We start from the raw sequence: 16,632 nt of genomic DNA, 5'->3' as shown, positions 1-16,632 counted from the left end.
CTGCTTCAAAACGCCACTGAGCAACTTCCATCGAAATTAATAGGGGAGGGCTTTAGTTAAAAATAAACTAAACAAAAGTGCATGCATTCAATCTGTAAGAATCCAGAGCAGCTGCTCTAAATCTTATGTAATAGGCTACCAATAATACAGGCATGTAAGCAATGGCATGCCATGCGGTACAGAGTAAAGCCTTGATAAGTGGCCCAGCAGCACATACGTACATACTGTAAGTGAACCTGAACAAATGCCACTGGCAGAAATGCTCACAAATATCACCAACTGTCCATTATAGGGAAGCATAAGCATGCATTAAGAATAAAACCAAGTTACATGATCCAGCAGTAAATACATACAGTATAGGGCTATTCATTTGACAGGTGAAGAGTGCAATGGTTGATGAGTTACTAGCATAACTCGAGTTCAATGGACCCACGACTGTGGTACACTTCATCACATTGTAACTCTGTTCACCTTCGCGTCCAAATCTCCTATTCTCTTGTTTCGTTTCAGACATCAGAGAAATCCCAGTGAGTCAAGAAGAAACCTACACACCCAGAGCCTCTACTACAATCCTCACATCTCCACCCAGACTCTCTACTTACTACAACCCTCACAACTTCTACCCAGGGTAAACTACACCCTAGACCCTCTGCAACTGTCCACACAGAACCCCTACAGGCCCTGACACAACAATCTGACTTAGCAAGAACTAAAAGGCACCGGGAACTCCGATAAAAGGTTTGGCTACAAGAATGGACTACACCTGACGGTCAGTTAATGACGACCTCTGTGATGGATACTCATCTGGTATCATATCATAGCTGAGCTCCAAAACAGAGCTAAAGGATGATGATACAAATCAGTGAATGAATAACATTATAGTAACAAATTAAATCAAAAGCCATGCAGTCCAGCTGGGTGTTGGAGTCGTTTCCCAATAAGTACCGTCATCCTGACTTTGACAGGACGGACGGACGATTGAACGAATGCACTTTGAACGTGTTGTGGATGGAAAAATCACACGCGTCTTCTTCATGGAGATAAAGTGTGACATGATGGGACCAGGCTGGACTTGGAATTACCAATGAAATGGACTTTTCTCTTGTTGTGACGAGTGAAAACTAGCTTTATGTTTTTGAATGGCGGCAATCACCAATACAAGTGCACTATAACACCAAGACAAATGAACACTGGATTATGTTCCGTAATATCTAGTTTGTTAACACTTTTGGAGCAGAACAGAGTCATTGAAGTGGTTTTTGAGTGGTGTAAACCACTCCTACAACTGGCTTTGTTAGTTTACGTGTCTGTCTGTTTGTCTGTTCGTACCAAAAAATGAGCATGGTTGCTATGGTCACCCAGTTCACACGGGTGTGATTTCATTACGTCAGACATTACGTCAGACCACAGCTGATCAGTCTATATAAGACCTTACACCACTCAGTTCACACAGGTGTGATTTTTACTTCCATCACGCTGGTATTTAATGATCAGGAAGTAAGCAAAGCCATAGCCTAGGCCAGGGTTCCCCAATAGGCGGCCCGCGGGCCATTTGCGGCCCGCGGAGCACCCCCTTGCGGCCCGCGGAAGAATTAAAAAAAAAGAAAAAAAAACATTTTTATTTTTATTTTTTTGGGGGGGGTCCCAGATATAAATGGCATTAAATGGGGGTCATTAGCCTATGCATGTCAAACTGGGCATCCTTTTCAAATGGGGTCCTGCCCTGAAAATGAATTTTCAGGGCAAGACCTCGACCTCACATGTGCGGACTCGGCCCCCAGCCTGGTACCCTAGTCAAAATATGGCCCTCGAGGAAAATTAATTGGGGAACCCTGGCCTAGGCTCTATACAGTTCTGTATGAGTCGTTTCAGAACTATTACTACAGCGTATTGAAAATTCAATTTAAACCTATCGCTGATACTAGGTAGGCTGCTGCACAGGTTGATCCACTATTGGCTTGCTGGGCGATATTACCGAATTGGGAATACAAAATCAAACCATGTGTCTCTTTATCTGTCGTTTGCGTGCTACTTACTCGCTTCTGTTTCTCTACTCGAGCTGTCTTGTTGAGGCTGAACAGCCAATCACAGACAGAGGTCTCTCTGACCTTTGACCTCTGCTGTGTCAACATGTTCAGTCAGGTGAACAGGAGCCACCATGAATGGCCAACTTGAGTCGCGCCAACGGTGCGGGACACACCGCAAAAACTACGGACAATTGTCGGTCGCACATCATTTCGCCTGCCGTCAGCTTGGTGTGTCAGGGCCTCAACGTTATCCACAATTATTTGAAAATAATATATGTCTACATTTCAACAGGATGGGTTAAATGCAGAGGTCACATTGTTTCTGCAGTGTTTCTACAGTGACAAATTGCCAAAAAATCTCAAGTCTCTAAAACACAATTTGTATAAAAATGACAGTGTTAAAAAAAAAAAAAAAAAAATCACAAAGTGATTTTTTTTAATGAGTACCAGTCAGCCTGGAGTGAAAAGTAGGCTACTTACTGGCTTACATAAGTTAGCAAGTTGGACTGCTAGCTTGTTGAATAGTTCCAGCTGGCTCTCAGGTCAACCTACTCTACTATACAGACAGTTATTAGAGGATTGGACTATCAGCACCCTCCATGGCTTCACAGTCACACCTGCTTCTGTTACCCCTGGAACCCATAAAGACTACATCTCCCAGCGTAACTGCCAGCCCTGTCTCCACTATCTACTACAGGCATATCTAGAAGTGCCACCAAAGCCTGACGATGGCGCTAGAGTGCAATCCAGCCCAGGATTTCTGGATATGTAAACCGTAACATATCCTCTTCTTTTTTTTTTAATTGTACATTGTACTGTAATCAATCCTCTCCCAAGCATGCCATCATCAGACGTCCATCCATACCCAGGATTGCCTTTCTGGAAAAAAGTTTTGTTTTTGAAGATTGTTTGTGACTCATGATCCCTCTCGGTAAAGGAAAACCACACATCCCAGAGTGCCTTTCAGTCTGACCCCTGGGGACGAGCAGAACACAGTACATGTCCCACAATCGTTTTAAAAAACCTTTCATCATCTTTCCTACTTTGTTCTTTGTTTTTCACCATCTGAGATGACCTCATTGGATTTCAGTTCCCACGATGCATTTCTCTGCCCTGGGTTCAGGTCTAATTCAGGAGCTGACGAGATGAGAAATGACTCTTGTTTTTAGAAGATGGAACCCCCCCCCCCTCTACACTTGACCTGTGTGTGTGTGTGTGTGCGTGTGCGTGCGCGTGCGTGTGTGTACAAGGGGCGTGGATTTATTTGTTGTAATATTCTATTCCAGAATGCTGTAACAAGTGTTCTTTGTGCTCTGAGATTCCATTTCATTTTGTGTGTTTGTGTGTGTGTTTTGTGTATGTACTATATTTACATACATCTTTTAATTTTAATTCCTTTTTTTTACCTGGTTCTGGTTCTTAAATGCTGGTTTGAGGGTCTCAGAATGGGTCCAAGGTAATTTGGACCATTGGTTCTCAACGTCGGGTCCAAATGTGTCTGTAATCCTGACCAAATAGACGCTTACGGGTCCATGTGGTTCCATTTGTACACTCAAGAGTTAAATGAACACTGAGAAAGTGTAGTCTGGGGTCCCAACGATAAAGAAATGTGTTCACTCTCAAGATTCTTAAATAAGCAAAATCTAAGTCGCTTGCTTTAACCCATTTTGACCTGAGATCAGATTCTAAAAATGTCTTCTACATCCTGACAGTTTTCTGAAAAGCTGTTTCTATGTCAGTGGTTCTTCAATTTTTCAAAAATAGCAGACCTACAAGCTCGTAGCGCGCCACTCAGTGGCGCGCTATGAGCTTGTAGATCTGCTATTTTTCAATAGCTAAAGCATAACATAATGCTAACACCAAAAGGGGTTCCCGCCCCAAAAAGGTTTAATAGATGTTTTCAGTTTTTGTTAAACTAATGTTTAAAAATGGACCAAAAATAACTCTCACAGTTACAGACCTGGAAGGGTCCATTTGGACCCCTGGCGGGCACAGGACCAGACGTTTGGGAAACAGTGTTCTAATTGGGGACAAACCCGTTTTGGGTCTCTATGATAACATGATAGCAGTGTTTATGATGACCATTATAGAGGTCTTCTCCTGAGTGAGGGGCTCGTCCAAACATGTCAGGGTCCCGGTCTGACACTCTCAACGCTCAATATGTTGTTTTCAGTGTTTTGTCTTTATTACGTGTGTATGCGTTGTTTTGTTCAAGTTGTTTGTCTAGAGAGTCAGAGAAGTGATTTCAAACAGAGGCCTAGTAACTGAATCCATTTCAAACGGCTTATTCAACCCCAAATTTGCTAATTTTAGACTTGCTTACCATGGTAATCGGGCAACAGAGGTAAGCATGGAAAGTGATGGCACATGGCAGAGCTGAGAGAGAGAGAGAGATTCCGTAGTAGACTAGTAGTCATATAATAGTCAATATTGAATAATGTATTGCCTAAACAAACTGGTTTGGGATTTGTTTGGGTGTGTTCAACAAGAAGAAGAATGCTAAATTAATGTTTGCCATTGGGCGAACAATAGTTCCAAACAATATTGTATAGTTCCAAACTTAAAAGACTGTCAACTCTCTCTTTCTATGGGTCTGGTAACCTGACTACAACATGTTTACCTCTGTTCTGTTTCCTGGACACAAAATATACAAAACCATGTCCTAAACTGAAAAAAGTTTCAGCCCTACTACCAAAGCAGCTGTTAGCTTAGCTACAGTATCTGGGTAAATAAGATTCCGTAGCGATCATAGTAATCTATAGAAATCTGCCTCCAGGACTCCTTCCATCGTTCGCTAACATGTTATGTCAAGTTACGGTAAATGTGTTTCATAATATCAAAGTTCTTGTCATTATTTCCCCATAATGCACCCTTCTAAGAAGTAGTATTTTGCAGAAAAAGACATGACCCTGTAGCCTATCCAGTGAATTTTCCCACCTGTATCTAATTAAGAACACTCAGGAATGAATTTACAGTGTAAATCCTTACTGAGGGAAACTACAGAACAATAAACAGAGTTGAACTCATGACTGAACACTAATATACAAGTTACCTTGTCATTATGGTGATTATTAAATATACACATACTGTCCATTGTGGTGTATACATGTATACAGATTAGGAAACATTGCTTGTGCTTATTTTCTGTTTGATATCACAGCCGGTTGTAACTTCACAGATACAGACACAGTCAGAAGGGATGTTAGGGTTTTTTGTTTTTGTTATCTCACATCATCAGACCAACATGGATTTACAGTAGGTTGAAAATTGACAATGTTCCCATTTGACCTCAATTCATAATTTATAAATGAATATATTTGTCACACATGCCTCTCATCATTGAATTGCTTTAACTCAGTCAGCTTTATTGTCGTGAGATGTTTGTTTGAATGTGGTTTCATTATTGTACACTGACTGCTGTTCTATTATTAGTTCACTGACGCGTCGTTAGCATTTTATCACTTCTGTTTCATACTGATGAAATTGCACCTGTCCTTTCTATAAAGTCTATTGTGACTGATATCGGTCTCTACTGTTTCTACTGTAGCAAAGACCTCTATCTCAATGAGTGTGTTGACATGAACCCGTACTATATTCAGAACAAGTAAATTGTGAATATTATATACATTGGGACTTGGGAGATTAAGTCCAGAAAAAAGTGTTTCAAGTGAAAGTAATAAATAGATGCTCAAGAAACGGTACAATGTAATATTTTGTTTGTTAACGCTCTGCTGCTATAGCCTACACTGTCTCTCCCACGCTGTATCCCTGTCTGTCAGCTTTCCTACTGTCTGTTTCTCTATGCTGTCTCCCTCTCAGCTTTCCTACTGTCTGTTTCTCTATGCTGTCTCCCTCTCAGCTTTCCTACCGTCTCCCTCCCGGCTCCCACACTGTCTCCTTCTCAGCTTTTCTACTGTCTGGTCTCTCCTACACTGTCTCCCTGTCAGCTTTCCTACTGTCTGGTCTCTCCTACACTGTCTCCCTCTCAGCTTTCCTACCGTCTCTCTCCCACACTGTCTCCTTAGCTTTCCAAATGTCTGTGTCTCAGCTTTCCTACTGTCTGTTTCTCCTATGCTGTCTGCCTCTCAGCTTTCCTATTGTCTGTCTCTCCCACGCCGTCTCCCATTCAGCTTACCAACTGTCTGTCTCTCGTAGGCTGTGTCTCCCACAGTCTCCTTCTCAGCTTTCCCACTGTCTGGTCTCTCCTACACTGTCTCCCTCTCACCCTTTCTACCCTCTCTCTCCAACATATGTCCACCAGATGGTGCTGAAAGCACCAAAACAAATGCCACTCTCAGCTATGCACAACTCTAGGTTGCCTTGGTTACACAAAGTTAACACAACACAACAGTCAGAGACACAAAGTGATTAATTGTTGCTGTTTTTGCGTAACCTCTGCTCGTCTGCATGCCAAGAGGAGAGGAGGAGACGAGGGTGCATTAGGAGGAGTTTAACGAGGGGAGGTAGAAAGGGGGAGAACAGGAGGTGCAGATTAGGAGTTCAACGAGGGGAGGAGGGATCACTGATGTGAGTCTCATGATGTCTGAATGTGTCTGGGTTTTATTAGATTTACGTGTGACACAGTGCACCTCCACACACAAACGTATGCGCACAGACACACACCTAGTGGTTAAAAGTAACCAAGTACATTTACTCAAGTACTGTATACCATGTTGAGGTACTTTTACTTACCGGTAGTTACTTTGCAGATTTCAATTATCATTACAAAAACATACATTAAACACTTGAGCCTCATTTTATACTTCAGCTATTTGAAAACAGCTGATCTACAAGCTCTGCTATTTTTTTTTTAAGTAGAAAACTTGAAAACTCAAGTGTGCACACCGTGTGCGTGTGTGTGTGTGTGTGTGTGTGTGTGTGTTAATGAGTTGTAATTATTCTCTAATGTCTCTCCAGTGTGTTATGTCTGCAGATAACAAACATGACCTCATCCTCGCTGCTAAGAGTTCCATTACAAACTCCATGGTAACGCTGTTCTCTCTTTATACTGTATGTGTGTGCCTGCCTGCCTGCCTGCCTGCCTGCCTGCCTGAGTGTGAGTGTGTGTGTGCGTGATTGGGAACAGGACTGTATTTATATAGTCCAGTAACAACACAGTATACCCTGTGTTGATGACAGGCGTGTGTGTGTGTGTGTGTGTGTGTGTGTGTGCATATATGCACACATATACAGTACATGTGTGTATATGCACACTTTAAATGTGAATGTTTGTACTGTAGTTGGGTTTGTTGATCATAAACATCACTTCAAGTCTCATTTCCTACACACACCTCATGTTCCTGTTTATTGAGTTTCCCCAGCTACCTCACTTCCTGTCCCTGCCAGATTCTTATTTCCTGTCCCCCCACACACACACACACACACACACGTATGTGTGCACGTATACGCAGTTTACGCACACAGAAACACACACTCTCGCTCTCCTATTCAGAGCCAACCCGGCCTGGCGGAGATCTGTGCTCCACTTTTCCAGTTTAATACGTTCTGGTTTGGGGAGGACAGATAATCACAGACACGTTGATCTCTTTCAGATTTATTGTCAAAATATTGTGCTCAAAATATTGCATTAATTTGTCAAAGGAGAATTGTAAGCCAGACGTTCACCAGCTTCTTAAAACAAATAAAAATATAATTAGCCTATATCTTTATTTTCATAATAATAATTGAAGAAATATAAATACCAGACGTTTTTCACCCAACACCTGCTTTATTAGATCATATTATTCAAACATGGACCCATCAGCGAACATTCGATAAAAATAGCAATTTACAAGATATTTACAGGCTTTTTTCGTCTACGAGATTTGGTCTAGAGGGACATAGCAGACAGACGTAGGACGGAGCCCTGGGGGACACCGGTCAACTAAGTATAGGCCAAGCAGGGATTAAGTGTAACCACTTCAACCCGGAAGAAACCACCTAACTCCATTTTTTAGGTTTATATACGTGGTGACGTCACTGACGTGACATGCTGTCCTTTGCTGTCCTCAGTGTCAAACAACCGAGTGGAAGTGTGTAAGGGGTAAGGCTGTTCAGCACTTGCAATACAATAGCATGACAGGTGTCTGAAGTGAATTATCATTTAAACTTTTTCATGAAATACAATCTTGTTGAAATGCTGACCAACACGTCTCTTCCAAAACACAGTGATTGAACCAACCAAAAGCACGTCGGAAACGAACGCAAACAACGGCCTCGAGGTTGTCACAGAGAAACATACATTACAAAAATAATAACAAACAATAATAGAACAAACAAAAAACGGGGGGGACAGACGCACAACGGAGAGGGCTTGTTTCACCTGGCAGTTAATGATACGCGTGTCATTCTTGTTAACCTTTTTGAGCAATGCATTGCCTTTTTATTTGATGACTTTATGCTATTACTTGAAATTGGGGGGAAATAGAGGTGTATTCTAATTATCAGTCCAGTAGTGTACAGTGTTTTCAAGTCCGTATGCATAATGCACACCAGTAGTAACTAATCTTGATCCCAGTAGCCTGCAGTGCTGTGTGGTTTCTGTTGGGCTCCGAAATATCTAAAGTCAGTGTAATGTACCTTAATTGGCCGTAATACTAAACAATACCTGGACTTGAAGGTAATAATCAACACTAAATGAAAACACACCTGATCAGTCGCATGGCAATGCAATGTTTACTTGGAACCATTATGGCTGTTAATTGTGGATATTTAGTTTGTGGAAGTACGTTTGGGTCTTTAATGTATGTTGGCTGAATGACCTTGAAGTCCAACAATGTAGAGGGTTGACCGGCTTTCACCTGTTCAAGTTCTCGTCGAATCTGAAAGAGACAGACAGACAGACAAGACTATCAGAGTGTTTACTGCAGTTACTTTGGAAGTCATACAATGTTTTCATTACATGACAGTTTTAATAACCATCACCATATTCATGTTAACGTAAGTGAACTAAAGTACATGAGCAGCATGACTCAGCCTGGTGCTCAAGTAAGTGCCAAAAATAGATCAAAGATCAGCGATATGCTCTTGGGACATGTCACTGTCACTGATAGACGATGTCAGTTGTTGTTGTTGTCACCACTCTGTTGTCAGCTTATTGGTATCATGAATCTATGGTTGGTTGGTTGGTTGGTTTGTAACTGAACTCTATATGCCAATGAGTTTCCTCTTGTTGAATAGGCATAATATTCTTAGTTTAAGTTGTGATGTCACTCACTGTCTGACACTGTCAGGGATCTGCACGTGCTCAGTGGGGATGAGCTGGGAGAGTTCCTGGAGGCTGTCGACAAACTGCAACTTCCGGCTGAACTTTGAACTGAGGAAGGAGAGAGAGAGAGAGAGAGAGAGAGAGAGATAGAGAGAGATGGAAAAGGGAAAGCAGAAAGAAAATGATGATGTAGGATCCATCTAATCAAACATATCTGAGGAGAGGAGATAAGAGGAGAAAGTGCAGACCTGATAAAAGGTTTGATGATGGTAATCATGGCTTTGATGAACCAGGTTGGATGAACGACGTACAGACCTTTAAGATTCTTCCTCAACCTGAGAGAGAGAGAGAGAGAGAGAGAGTCATACACACACCACATGCACACACACGCACGCTCACTCACTACAGAATGACCTCTGTATATTTAAGGTCAGTTTGGTGTCAGACACTAAAAGTGCTGTGTAAGGGTTCACCCAGTCCTTCAACACATGGGGCCAAAACAGGAAGTGACAGGAAGTAGTCTAGACGTGGCTAGATGACAGGAAGTAGTATACTGTAAATGTGTTCCTCAATGTCTGGTCCGGGGTCCACCGGAGGGGTCCAAAATGCATTCCTTACAAGTCTGTGACTCAGAGTGTACAAATTCCATTTGTACAAATTCCATTTGTACAAATTCCATTTGTACAAAATCAACACACAGGATTTGACAGTGTAGATTGGGGTTCCTCAAGGAAACCCAACGGTTCCATGTACACTTCATATTCCACGTACAGTTATACAGACCTGTAGGGGTCCATTTGGACCCCTAATGGGCCCCGGAGCAGATGTTGAGAAACAGTGGTCTATAGAATGTAAACTAGCAGTGCATGGTGAGTCTCATGTGAATGGCAGTCTGTGGTAGAGTCAGTGACTTTTAAGAGTTCTAATGCCCTCTTGTGGACAGTCATGATAACATGACTGATACAAAAGGGAATAGAGGAAATGAGGCAGTTTTGTAAATTACGTGAAATGTGTGTGATGTGATGTGTGTGTGAGTGTACCTCCTGTGTATGGTTGTGTAACACTCTCTGAGCCAGCTGATTCCGGGCAGTCTTTCCTTCTGAGCACCGGCACAAAGATACACAATCACGTAGTTCTCTGCTACCATGAGGTCCAATGTCCCCACCGCATACCTAAACACAACAAACACCTACCATGAGGTCCAATGTCCCCACCACATACCTAAACACAACAAACACCTACCATGAGGTCCAATGTCCCCACCACATACATAAACACAACAAACACCTACCATGAGGTCCAATGTCCCCACCACATACCTAAACACAACAAACACCTACCATGAGGTCCAATGTCCCCACCGCATACCTAAACACAACAAACACCTACCATGAGGTCCAATGTCCCCACCACATACATAAACACAACAAACACCTACCATGAGGTCCAATGTCCCCACCGCATACCTAAACACAACAAACACCTACCATGAGGTCCAATGTCCCCACCGCATACCTAAACACAACAAACACCTACCATGAGGTCCAATGTCCCCACCACATACCTAAACACAACAAACACCTACCATGAGGTCCAATGTCCCCACCACATACCTAAACACAACAAACACCTACCATGAGGTCCAATGTCCCCACCACATACCTAAACACAACAAACACCTACCATGAGGTCCAATGTCCCCACCACATACCTAAACACAACAAACACCTACCATGAGGTCCAATGTCCCCACCACATACCTAAACACAACAAACACCTACCATGAGGTCCAATGTCCCCACCACATACCTAAACACAACAAACACCTACCATGAGGTCCAATGTCCCCACCGCATACCTAAACACAACAAACACCTACCATGAGGTCCAATGTCCCCACCACATACCTAAACACAACAAACACCTACCATGAGGTCCAATGTCCCCACCACATACCTAAACACAACAAACACCTACCATGAGGTCCAATGTCCCCACCACATACCTAAACACAACAAACACCTACCATGAGGTCCAATGTCCCCACCACATACCTAAACACAACAAACACCTACCATGAGGTCCAATGTCCCCACCACATACCTAAACACAAACACCTACCATGAGGTCCAATGTCCCCACTCCCCACCACATACCTAAACACAACAAACACCTACCATGAGGTCCAATGTCCCCACCACATACCTAAACACAACAAAACACCTACCATGAGGTCCAATGTCCCCACTCCCCACCGCATACCTAAACACAAACACAAACACCTACCATGAGGTCCAATGTCCCCACCACATACCTAAACACAACAAACACCTACCATGAGGTCCAATGTCCCCACCACATACCTAAACACAACAAAACACCTACCATGAGGTCCAATGTCCCCACCGCATACCTAAACACAACAAACACCTACCATGAGGTCCAATGTCCCCACCACATACCTAAACACAACAAAACACCTACCATGAGGTCCAATGTCCCCACCGCATACCTAAACACAAACACAAACACCTACCACGAGGTCCAATGTCCCCACCACATACCTAAACACAACAAACAACTACCATGAGGTCCAATGTCCCCACCGCATACCTAAACACAAACAAACACCTACCATGAGGTCCAATGTCCCCACCACATACCTAAACACAAACAAACACCTACCATGAGGTCCAATGTCCCCACCACATACCTAAACACAAACAAACACCTACCATGAGGTCCAATGTCCCCACCACATACCTAAACACAAACAAACACCTACCATGAGGTCCAATGTCCCCACCGCATACCTAAACACAACAAACACCTACCATGAGGTCCAATGTCCCCACCACATACGTAAACACAACAAACACCTACCATGAGGTCCAATGTCCCCACCACATACCTAAACACAAACACAAACATTTCCACACAACATAGGATACTGTAGCGCGCGCACACACACACACACACACACACACACACACACACACCTAAAGACCACACAAAATGTCCACACAAACACAATACACACAGACACAACACAGCTACAACAAGTTAACACAATACTCTACTTGCTGAGTTCATGCATACAGTACTATGTGCAGAAGTGTGCGTGCGTGCGTGCGTGCGTGTGTGGTACCTAAAGAGGTTGTCCATGACATAATGATAATTGTTCAGGCTGTTCTCTGGCAGGTAGCAGGACGAGAAAACAATGATGTCATTCATACCGTCTCCATAGTAACCTGGGGTACAAAATGAGGTACATACACACTTAACACAGACCTTTAGGACCACTCGAACTGCTGGTTTTATATCCTACCAGGACCTATAGACCTACTGCTGGTTTTATATCCTACCAGGACCTCTAGTACTGATGGTTTTATATCCTACCAGGACCTCTAGTACTGATGGTTTTATATCCTACCAGGACCTCTAGTACTGATGGTTTTATGATGGTTTTATATCCTACCAGGACCTCTAGTACTGATGGTTTTATATCCTACCAGGACCTCTAGTACTGCTGGTTTTATATCCTACCAGGACCTCTAGTACTGCTGGTTTTATCTCCTACCAGGACCTCTAGGTGGCCTACTGCTGGTTTTCTATCCTAGTAAGAACTAGCTACAGTAGTCTGCGTCTAAACAGTATAATAATAATAAATTATAGTAATAGTAACCTCCATGTGACAGCACCCGGAGGTAGGGTTCCACCACGCTCATGTTGACTCTGCCCTCCTCGGGAGGCCCATCCCCAGGCTGCCCCGTGGAGAAAGTGCGCCACCTGGTGCCTTCACTGTCCACCGCGTCCTCACGGTCCAGACAGCCTAGGCCCGAGGAGGCCGACTCCGAACCAAACCCTCTGGACCTCCTCATGGGGCGCGGACTGGAACCGCTTCTCTGCTGATGAGAGGACACGCCAAGACGACGAAACTCATCTAGAGAGAGAGAAAACAGACAGCTTCTCGATCAACCGAAAAAGTCATGATGTACAATTTACAATTACAATTTAGGCATTTAGCAGACGCTCTTAATCCAGAGCGACATACAGTAAACAAGAACAAAAACATGGTAATACGTCATATACATAAAAATCATCATGAATCATACGTACAGTGGAATATCTATATAATTAAACTATGTGTATATACTATAGAGTGCTATGTCTACATAAAATGCTATCTAAGTTACATAAGTTGAGCCTTTGCATACGCCTGTAAGGTCGTCGAGGCTAGGGCAAGTGCTACGGGCTAAGATGGAGTCTGAAGAGGTGGGTTTTCAGACTATGGTGGAAGATTGGGAGTGAGTGCAGTTCTGATATTTGGGAAGTGCATTCCATAGTTTTGGAGCCAGAAGGGAGAAGAGTTTGGGGCGTGTGGAGCGCTGTCCCGGCGTTTTTAGTGAAGGTACTTCCAACTTCCCTGCGATGGCTGATCTGAGCGTGCGGGAGGGTTTGTAGGGTTCAATCAGACTTGCAAGATATGGGGGTGCCATACGTTTTGGTTGCTTTGAATGCCAGCATCAGAGTTTTGTACTCCGGGAGCCAATGGAGGGAGCGGAGAAGGGGGGAGACATGTGATAATTGTGCATTTTGGATCAATTGGAGAGGCTTAAGTTCGCATTCCTGTAGGCCAGTAAGGAGGGAGTTACAATAGTGTTGATATGACTGATGTCTGGATAAGGAGCTGGGCTGACATCCATCCTGAACTTGGACCACTCACCTTCTAGGTCGAGGTCATAGGACGGGAAGTGGAGAGACTCGCTGTCCGAGGGGGTTTCCATGGCGTCCAGGATCATGTCCAGTGTGGTGTCATCCTCCTGGTCAAGGGACGGGGACAGGAAGGCGGAGGGGAAGTCTTCCGAAAGCGCTGAGTCACTTTGCCCTACAGAAGCAACCAGTAAAAGGTTCAATTCCAAACAAAATTAACAAGTAAATTACCTATATAAACAGTGAGTTTTCTGAAATAAGAATACCATTGCTATTCTGCATAGTATACATAGGATTGTATTATTAGTACTGTAAGACATGAGACACGTCTTATGTTTATGTTTTAAGGCACCATTGCAACTAGTCGCAACTCCTTGCAACAAAACCGTTTTAAGGCCAGTCCAAAACCAATGCAACTCCTTGGAACATGCAACTTCTTAGTTGCAACCATTACTGTATCTCCAATGGCAGTTGCAAGGATATGCATTGGTGTGGACACTGGCCTTTAGGCTATTATGATCCAATGTAACCATCCAAGATAGACTATGTGGTCCTTGTGAAACACAGATTTAAGAAATACTTTATACAATCCTAACGTGTAGTTGTAGTTACAACAGTATTTACAATTTAAACTATAGATCACAGGTTAAAGTTATGCAGATGTAAGCTAAAGTTATGTTGGAAGTGTTAAAATAACATGTGTATTGTGTTCATGGGTTGAGTAGTTCCTTTACTCTTATCATCATAATGTACACAGTCTTTTCTTGAATACATGCCCTTTTTTCATTTGCATTTCATATTATTTTTCTTGCCCAAATCAAATGTTTTTATCATCATCATTCATCATGATACATGGTTCTAGAGTAACGATATTACCTAGAGACAGACTGAGGGCTGGGGCCACCAGAATCTTCTTCTTCCTGGGTCGCGACCCTGACAGGGCCAGAGTGATGGGCGGGGCTATACAGGAATAAGCATGTGGCAGTTTCATTACTTTATTAATTGTCTAAACTGAAATATATCCTATGTGGTGACATGTACAGTATGAACTTTTGAACACATTTTGGGTCGGGCCCGGGGGCAGACACTTGTAAAATAGTATTTAGAGTTGTCAAAAAAAGGTATGTGAATGATTATTGTGCAAAACATGATACCAGTGAAATATTATATAAAAACAATACGTTGAAAAAGTTACACGGTATGAAATCCACACCAAACAGTATCAGAACAGAAAGATGACAGACATCTCCGACCAATCAAATTTTGATTGGTCGGAGATGTCTGTCATCTTTCTGTTCTGATACTGAAGTAATTCTGATCTGGAAGTACTAATATAATACTACTCTATATTATATTTCTTCAGCCATTTCTGATGATGAATTATGAATCCTGATGTTGAATTGTCAAAATTAGACAAATGTACGAGTGCATTTGACCTCACCTGGTCTGAGATGAGTCGGAGTAGAAGTAACAACATGGTCCTCTGAACCTACAGCACAGAAACAGGAAAGGACAATATGGTAGTGGTGAGTACAGGAAGGGGGGGGGGGGGGGGAGGAGAGATAGAGACAGAGAGACAGTCTCAGAGGGCTGTATTTTGCGTGTCTTAAGTACCAGGTCTTATTACTTAACTTAAGACCTGGAGGCGTGATCAATGCCATTTGGCTATTCTGAGTGGCCAAAGAGCATTGACCACGCCTCCAGGTCTTAAGTTAAGTAATAAGACCTGGTACTTAAGACACGCAAAATACAGCCCAGAGAGAGTCATATCATGACGAAATAAGAGGGAGGGATCAACCAGGCGAAATCGTGTGTGTGTGTGTGTGTGTGTGTGTGTGTGTGTGTGTGTGTGTGTGTGTGTGTGTGTGTGTGTGTGTGTGTGTGTGTGTGAGCAACAGAGAAATACATGGACAGCCATTAAAACCTACAGTATATGAACAGGGACAATAACCCGTATGGATCAGAACTCATACTGTACCAGCAGTGCGGTCAGACGCAGCAGAAGTAGCGTTCTCTATGTAGAGTTCATCTGGCTGTTCCTCGTCTGCAGATGTGAAGAATACAGGCTTAGAACACCTCTAGACAGAGACTTACATCTTCTATTACTGTAAGAACACAGAGGAACTCTCCATACCTGTTTGATCATCATCTGCTGTCAGAATAGTAGTAGTAGTAGTAGTAGTAGTAGTAGTAGCGGTAAGATCACTAGAAGAATTAGTAGTGGTACTAGTACTAGTTGTAAGATCACTAGTAGTAGTATCAGTAGTAAGATCACAGGTAGTACTAGTAGTAGTAGGATCAGTAGAAGTAAAATCACTAGTTGAAATAGTAGTCGCAGTTGTAGAATTGGTAGTAAAATCAGTAGTAGTAGCAGCAGTAGTGGAAGCAGAATCAGTAGTGGTAGGAGTACTAGAAGTATTATTAGTTATAATTGCAGCAGTAGCACCAGCTCTAATAGTTGCAGAATCACAGTCAGAATCAGAATCAGAATCAGTAGTGCTAGGAGTACTAGAAGTAGAAGTATTATTAGTTTTAATTGCAGCAGTAGCACCAGCTCTAATAGTTGCAAACTCACAGTCAGAATCAGAATCAGTAGTGCTAGGAGTACTAGAAGTATTAGTTATAATTGCAGCAGTAGTAGTAGCACCAGCTCTAATAGTTGCAGAATCACAGTCAGAATCAGAA

At 42.8% G+C, this 16,632-nt stretch overlaps 1 protein-coding gene across 1 annotated transcript; it reads right to left on the bottom strand.

Moving 5' to 3' along the window:
* Positions 1-7,796: 7,796 nt before the first annotated feature.
* LOC306938092 (bcl-2/adenovirus E1B 19 kDa-interacting protein 2-like protein) lies at positions 7,797-16,454 on the bottom strand (the record flags this gene model as incomplete). The annotated part of the gene is made up of 11 exons (XM_079522107.1): positions 7,797-8,848; positions 9,244-9,342; positions 9,483-9,569; positions 10,275-10,406; positions 12,383-12,485; positions 12,920-13,177; positions 13,961-14,122; positions 14,824-14,907; positions 15,389-15,436; positions 15,926-15,991; positions 16,082-16,454. Coding segments are annotated over 11 exons (1,437 nt in total), but the record flags the coding sequence as incomplete, so codon positions are not given.
* Between the last annotated feature and the right edge of the window lie 178 nt (positions 16,455-16,632).

Source organism: Electrona antarctica (genome assembly GCF_951216825.1).
Source record: "Electrona antarctica genome assembly, chromosome: 15".
Taxonomy (NCBI): Eukaryota; Metazoa; Chordata; class Actinopteri; order Myctophiformes; family Myctophidae; genus Electrona; species Electrona antarctica.
The sequence above is the reverse complement of the archived record's forward strand: the minus strand, read 5'-3'. Positions and strand labels throughout refer to the sequence as shown.